Source organism: Sturnira hondurensis, unplaced genomic scaffold, assembly GCF_014824575.4.
Source record: "Sturnira hondurensis isolate 20B ecotype Veracruz unplaced genomic scaffold, ASM1482457v3 Scaffold0010428, whole genome shotgun sequence".
In the NCBI taxonomy this organism is placed as follows: Eukaryota; Metazoa; Chordata; class Mammalia; order Chiroptera; family Phyllostomidae; genus Sturnira; species Sturnira hondurensis.
Genome location: NW_028083059.1, coordinates 1,385,869 through 1,393,546, shown reverse-complemented (window position 1 = coordinate 1,393,546; position 7,678 = coordinate 1,385,869). Strand labels below are relative to the sequence as shown.

The 7,678-nt window shown below is 47.1% G+C and overlaps 1 protein-coding gene across 1 annotated transcript; it reads left to right on the top strand.

Moving 5' to 3' along the window:
• The first annotated feature begins 301 nt into the window (after positions 1–301).
• Positions 302–3,122, top strand: GPR12 (G protein-coupled receptor 12). The gene is made up of 2 exons (XM_037058872.1): positions 302–470; positions 1,168–3,122. The coding sequence occupies exon 2, from the start codon at positions 1,183–1,185 to the stop codon at positions 2,188–2,190; it is 1,008 nt and encodes a 335-aa protein (XP_036914767.1). The 5' UTR covers positions 302–470; positions 1,168–1,182; the 3' UTR covers positions 2,191–3,122.
• Positions 3,123–7,678: the final 4,556 nt, after the last annotated feature.

Below are 7,678 nucleotides of genomic sequence, written 5' to 3'. Positions count from 1 at the left end.
TACGCGTGCAAGCCCAGGACCGCCGGTGGGGCTGGCCTGCGGGGCGGCGGCAGGCAGCTTGGGTGACGGTGCATTTCTCGGCCTCCGGGTTCTCCGCCTCCCCGAGGGCGGTGCGGGGCTTTTGCCCGCGCCCCTTCGCAGCCGCGACCCTTGGGGGCGCGCGCCGATCTCTCGGGGCTCCCCGTGCGGGAGCGAGCGGGGCGGGCGCGGGCCGGGCGCGCGCGCATGCGGGGAGCCTGCGAACTCGGCCGGCCGGCGGGCGGGCGGGCGGGGAGAGCGGGGCGCTCCAGCCCAGCCCGCCGCTCACCTGGCGCCCGCCGCTCACCTGGCGCCCAGCGCGCCCCCGGCCCGCAGCCCCTTCCGCGCAGCCACAGCCCCTCGCGGCCGCGCGCCGCGGCGCCCACCTGCGACACAATTTGCCACGTGCTCGGGACGCGCCGGACGAGCCCCCTCGGCCTGCGAGCGCCAAGGTGACCCCCTCGATGACCCCAGGGACGCGGGTCCCGCCACCTTGTCTGTTCCCCTCGCGTCCGCCGCTGGTCCCCGCCGCCAGGGGAGCGGCGGCAATGTCTGAGCATCTGTCGGTCTGTCTGTCCGTCTGCCTGTCTCCACACCTCCATCGCACATATCCGCCTATTGTGCACACGGGGGAAGTCCAGACCCCTCTTTGTTCTGGCTGGGGGTGAGGACGAGTGTGAGCACGCGCGCCAGGGTGTTTTTAGAGGGGGCGCTGGATGGGAACGAGTGGTTTAAGTATCCGGTCGGGATGGCGGCGGGCTCCGACTCCGGCCGCGGCGCGCCGGGCTCCGGCCGCCAGAGGTCACTCGGCCGTCCGCTCCGGGTGCAGGGTGCGGTGCTGGCGGTGCGTCGCTGCTCTCCAGCAAGCGGACCGCGCCGTCCCCGTGGGCCTGCCTCCCTCGCGACTGTGTTTTGAAGTCCTTTCCTTCGCTTTCCCCAACGCCACATGGCATTTTTTTGCAGTGGGTTTTAGATCACGGAGACTTTGGCTTTTGTTTTATTTCGTAACAGTTTTACAATTCACGAAACTTGTGGCATTTGATAGCGGTATTGGAAGAGGGTCTGGCTTTCATTTTGTGTCATTTTGCATGATGTTGGACTGTCCTCCTGATGTACCTTTCCATTAAAAAAAATATCTTTTCGTTGAAGAGGCCAGGGGTTAAAATGAACGGAGACCCGAAGGTCAATTTCAGCGGCTTGCTTCGGGATTACTTAGATGCCGGCGCTGCTCCAGAGAATGTCTCGGCTACTGTCTCCTCCCGGGTTCCTGTTGTGGAGCCACAGCCGGAGCTCGTGGTCAACCCCTGGGACATTGTCTTGTGTACCTCAGGAACTCTCATCTCGTGTGAAAATGCCGTCGTGGTCCTCATCATCTTCCATAACCCCAGCCTCCGAGCACCCATGTTCCTGCTGATAGGCAGCCTGGCTCTTGCAGACCTGCTGGCGGGCATTGGACTCATCATCAATTTTGTTTTTGCCTACCTGCTTCAGTCAGAAGCCACCAAGCTGGTCACCATTGGACTCATTGTCGCCTCTTTCTCCGCCTCCGTCTGCAGCTTGCTGGCCATCACCGTTGACCGCTACCTCTCCCTGTATTATGCTTTGACATACCATTCGGAGAGGACAGTCACGTTTACCTATGTCATGCTTATTATGCTCTGGGGGACCTCCATCTGCCTGGGACTGCTGCCCATCCTGGGCTGGAACTGCCTCAGAGACGAGTCCACCTGCAGCGTGGTCAGACCGCTCACCAAGAACAACACGGCCATCCTTTCCATCTCCTTCCTCTTCATGTTTGCGCTCATGCTCCAGCTCTACATTCAGATCTGTAAGATCGTCATGAGGCACGCCCACCAGATAGCCCTGCAGCACCACTTCCTGGCCACCTCGCACTACGTGACCACCAGGAAAGGGGTCTCCACCCTGGCCATCATCCTGGGGACCTTTGCTGCTTGCTGGATGCCTTTCACTCTCTACTCCTTGATAGCTGATTACACATACCCCTCCATCTACACCTACGCCACCCTGCTGCCTGCCACCTACAATTCTATCATCAATCCTGTCATATATGCTTTCAGAAACCAAGAGATCCAGAAAGCCCTTTGCCTTGTTTGTTGCGGCTGCATCCCGTCCAGTCTCTCCCAGAGAGCCCGGTCGCCCAGCGACGTGTAGCAGTCTCCCACTCCCCAGCTACTGCACACCCGGCACTGCGTTTACCAAGCACTTCCACTGCCTGGCCAACGGTTGAGATGCTTCCTTAAATTCTTTCTACTGGGTTCTCTTTGGATCCACAGGAACCCTGAGCACTTGTGAAGCTTTCAGTCAGATGAGTTAAGTAATTGAAGTGAGAATAATGTTACCAGTGTTTTCACCCTTTTAAAAAAAGGTGTTTAGTTCTTTGCTCAACAGTTTTTCTGTGTGTGTGTTTTGTTTGGGAATGGGGGATTTGTTTTATATTTTATTTGGGGATGAGGTTTTTATTTTATATTTTGATTGGAGGGTTGGTGGTGGTTCAGAAAGGAAGGGATATGCCATGGCCATGATGTTATAAAAAAGGAAACTGGTCCCAGAGTTTTGACCTGGACTTTAAAATAAAACTGAGTTATTGAGGAAAATGAAGTTACTTTTTCCAGACTTTTTTTTAATGTCAAGGTAGATTTTTAATGTTGCATGTATCTAACAGAATGCAGTCTCTTTCAAGTTGGTGAAAATATCCCACATGTTTATGTTTGGAAGAGACCTGATTTTGTTGACATGAACTCAGTAATAAGTTACCGACACTGAAATCAAGGACCCATTCTTATTCATCCTCCCTTTACTTGCAGCAGAAATACTCTGACATTTCTGTGATCATTGTAACTCTTTCTGCGTGGGTGCCTGTGTTAGCTAGACCACTAGATCCTAACGTCGCCGTGTACCATAATCAAATGAGTTCCTTTTCAACGGAGGTTTTTAATAGGACCTTTTAAAGTGAGTGGCAAAATTGGTTTTGATTTACATATCAAGGGGATTCCTTAGATTCACCCTGGTAGTTTCTTAAGTGACAGTCTGATTGTTTTCAGGAAACAAAAGGAAAAATTTAATAACTTCTAAAAGTAGATTCAATTTATTTCAGTATATTCTGAAAAATAAATCAATGTAATGCTATCACAAAATATGAAAAACATCACTTTTTCTGTCTCTAAGAATGCATTAATAGTTATTCTTGATTGAGACAAATAGAAGTAATATTGTAAACCAGGTATTTCTGGTTCATATTGTCAGTGGTATAAAGTGCATTTGAAATAGGTGGTCCCCTATCTGAATGATTAGTTTGTTTGTGAGTGCATAACGCCCCTATCTGACTGTGATATAGCATATAAGTTCACCAGGGGCCATTCGTAGAAAGCTAAGTTTGAACTTCTTTTCACCAAAAGAACAACTTAAATGCAATAAAAAACCCATATTGCCTGTTTTCAGAGAGCAGAGGTTTCATGAGGGTATTACACAGGAGAACTGATTTTAAACATATGGCAAAATCGTCGTGTCTGTGAGCAGCATTCCCGTTAGTGCAGACAGATGGTCTGGGTACAGGCCTCCCTTCCCCGGACAGTGGGTTTGCAGCGGCATCTCTGCAGCCAGTGGGAGAATTTCTGTCCAGCACATCAGTTGAGGCCTTTCGTCTGGTGCTGAGACCAGCAGAAGGGTCCCCGGGGAGTCATTCGCAGTAAATAACCTCGCTGGTGTGTCCCCGGGGGTCTGCCCACGGGGGTCTCAGGACTCTTCTGGCCATCCTCACGTGGATGCCATCTCTCCAGAGCCCCTTCTTGGGCAGCACAATGAGGAACAAATCCTCTGGAGCCTGTGTCTCCTCCCTTAGGCTATTCATGGAAGTGGGGGAAAGTTTAAAATATGTCAGAAATGGGAAAGGATTGTCCATGCAGGTTACCTTATGATCCACCTAATCAAGCGAACACCTTTTAGAAAATTTCTTCAACGTGTGATTGAGTTGGTAGATTGAGTAGAATGAGCCTGTTTTTTAACCCTTAAAGTCAATAGCATCTCCATGGCAGAAATAATTAAGGTAAGTTGGTTTGGTCAGGGGCTGGGAAATATTCATAAGGAGGTTTGAAAGCAATCAATGATGTTTTTTGTAGACATGGCAGGACTCTCCAGGGTAGAATTATAATCATCGTAATGTGTGCTGTTTTTCACCACACTCTGAGGGTCAGGGCTTCTGCTGGGTGCTTCACCTGCTCTGTTACTGTGCTCAGTGCACGCGATTACAGGCAGGACGACTCAGGCAAAGCAGTGTGTTTGAGGCCTCACAGGGCCGAGTCGGGATGTGAACCCGGGTTTCGCAGTGTCTGTACCTGCCCTGTTTCAGCACCGCTGCCTTGCTCCCTCTTGATTTCAAACACATTATTCCCACCACCTTTTAGTTCTACAAGTAAGAGATACAGCTTCTTATGATCACATGTGATGTGACTATCCGTATGGTCCTATGTAGAAAAGTTCTGTTTTTAACATTCTCTTCTTTGCTCAGCATTTTCCCCCTTTGGAACAGGGCCAGTCGACTCCCAGGGGCCCAGTGCAATGTTTTACTGTGAATAGGTGAGGGCACTCTTACTATAGGGCAATTTTCCCTCCATTTGTTACTTTAAACTCTAGACCATACACATACATCAGTGTATAATGTTCTTATAAATACTAGTTAAATGATTGCTTTTTACCTCTGTTTTTGAAACATCCACTTTAAGCTAAGATTTTTCAACTCAACTATAACATGTTTAAATTGTGAAGGTTTTTTGGAAGTTTATGTGGTTTCCTACCAAGTGTCTTTGTTTCTGTGAGGTTACTTATTAAGAAGTGTGCACATGTCTTAATATATATGTATATGTTTAGATATGTGTGTATACCTCTGTATACATATGTAGCTTTAATAACATGAACTTTGCAACAAGACTAAATGAGTCATGTAAAACAGTTGTATTTCCAACGGTCCTGAGGTAGCAGGCATTCTTACTCCATGTCATCAAAAATTTTAGCTAGCAAAGAATTTCTGTCATTTCCAATAGAAACAGGTACCCTGGACCATTTAGTTACCATACCTGAATCCTTAGTTGAGGCTCACTGTCCAGGTTGTGGCTGTCCATGGTGTGGTTTCCTTTTATCCCTGTAATTCTATTTCTTTGTATCATCAAGTTTGTTTCTTCACTGTAAAGGGGGCCATCTTCCTTCCTGGTACCCAGAGGCAGAGTTGGGGTTGAGGGGCAGAGCACCCCCTTCCCTGGCAGCCAAGTTCAGGTGGGAGACTTCCTCCACTGACTCGGTGAGTGTGAATGGTTTTAAAGCCCCCAGAATGTAAAGTGGGATTTAAACAAGTTTAAATGAGAAGATGAGAAATAAAGATGTATAGTGCCAATAAAATATCTTGGAGACTTCTTAAACATTTTCTTAAAGAAATGCTCATCCATTATTAAAATAATGATTGACTTGTTTCATAGTAACATGTATAAAATTAAGACAACTTACTGACATACCAGATTTAAATTACATATCAAATGAATGGTGTTATATGTCTTTACTTTGATTACATGCCTGGTATAATAAAGAGACAGATTTCTTTCTTGTCTCCTTTAAAAATTTTGGTGATTATTGGATGGTTTTAATATTGGTTTGGAACCCTCAAATCTGGGGGAATGCTGAGAGTCAGAAGTAGCTGATAGACTTCAAGGAAGTATAAACATGGTTTGAATGAGCAGACAGATCTACTGCCCTTTAACAAACAATGCAGGAAAAATACTGGTGATTTCGACTAGAGGTCCTCGAATTTAAACGTTCGAAAGACACACGTACCACCTCAGGGTCTTGGTAAAATGCAGAACCTGCATTCTCACAAGCCCCAGGGGTGCCGGCGGCGCGGCGGCCTGCGGACAGCTGCGCGAGGGTAAAGGTCACCCCTTCATCACTCTAAATCTTCTGAAACATACAAACATGTTTTACATACATGTATTTAGGTTAGTACACAGAGAACTAACTAGCCTGTATTCTGTGGGTGTGAACTTTCAACTTTTCCTAGAACTTCTAGTATCTAGTGAAGATCTGTAAATATATTTATTCTATGCTTATTGTCCCACTTTAAAATCCTAATTACCATTATCCTAAGGCAATTCTCTCATAAATTTTATGTGTGTATATACACATGTACACGTGTGTGTGCTTCCACGTGCCTGTGTGAGTGTGCCTACGCACAAAGGCTTCCTTTCCACTTTATCCAACATGAACGTTCTGTGATGCATGTGGTTTGGACTTGGGGAGCGGTGTGTGTTTTCATAAATACATTGAGATAATTAAGACAAAAAATGTTGTGCTCTATGGTCTAAAATTCAACTGAACTTATCCTAAAGCAACCTTTTCCTAGCCAGGTACATCAGAGAAATTTTAAACTATCTCGCCGTGGTTTTGAGATTTATCTGTAATCAGCAGCGAAGTACTATTGATAATAGCCCCAGTGGTTGTTACATTCACTGTGCTTCTTCTCCGCCCAAGGGGGTGAGGACATCTTTTTATCCCATAGAAGTATGTCAAAGTACATAACTAAAATGGATTTTAGAATATAACTTAAATATCTCCATGCTATAAAATATACAGAAGAAATCTAGGACGTTTTTAATCATAAAAATTCAAATAGTAACACCAAGTGCCAGCTTTCGACTGAAAATAAGCTTGGAGCCAAAATGAAAACATCAACAGGGCCCAGATTTCCCTGGTACTTGACTCTCTGAATATTGTACAAGGTAAGAGAACATCTTATTGGCATTCTCTCAAAGGCTCGGGTTTGTGTTTCTCACCAGGCGGCACACTGTTGGAATCCATGGGGTTCCTGTCTGGGTTGGTGACAGTGTCAGCCTTCCACGTGGGATGGGGGTGGTCTCTCCTCCACAGATGCTGTGGCTGCTCCGCTAAAACCCCAGGGGAAGCCGGTTCTGGTCCGACTGCGTGCTTCCTTCTTCCAGGATCCTCTGGAACTGTGAGCAGATTTATTCTTGGACACTACAGAATCCAACAATTGGACGAAGTCCTTATCGAGTGGCATTTTTTATACTGAATGGAAGTCAAGGTATCTTTGACACTGAGGTTCTACACTTTCCCTCAATGCTTAGTGGTGTTCTCATATTCCTACTCTAAGTTTGTTTATCTTGGCTCAGCCCATGGAGATGCAGAGAACACTTCAGTCAAAGTCAACATTTATCCTTTGAAAATATTGATTAAACTGTATTGTTCTTTTTTCATGTAAAAGGATCTCAATTACTTAAATCGTTTTTTCAGATTTATTTTACTTTGTATCCTTTTGATCATTGTCTGTATCCTCTTCCCATACCATCTGCCATTTCTCTGCCACAGATTGGGCCGCCATAACCCACTAACGTAGCGCTGTCCAGAGCAGAACGACTGGTGGTCCCCGCCTCTGCTCAATGCATAGCGGTGTGCCCCGCAGGGGCACCCCGGTCCGCGCGGGCGCATGTCCTGGGAAGGTGTTAACGTGCAGTCTCAGGCCTCACTCAGACCTACTGACTCAGAGACTTGGGGTGCAACACCCCACAATCCGTGCCTTGTAGCTCTGACTGAATCTCAACACGGTGGGAACATAATTGGTGGCTCTAATATCTCGATGCGA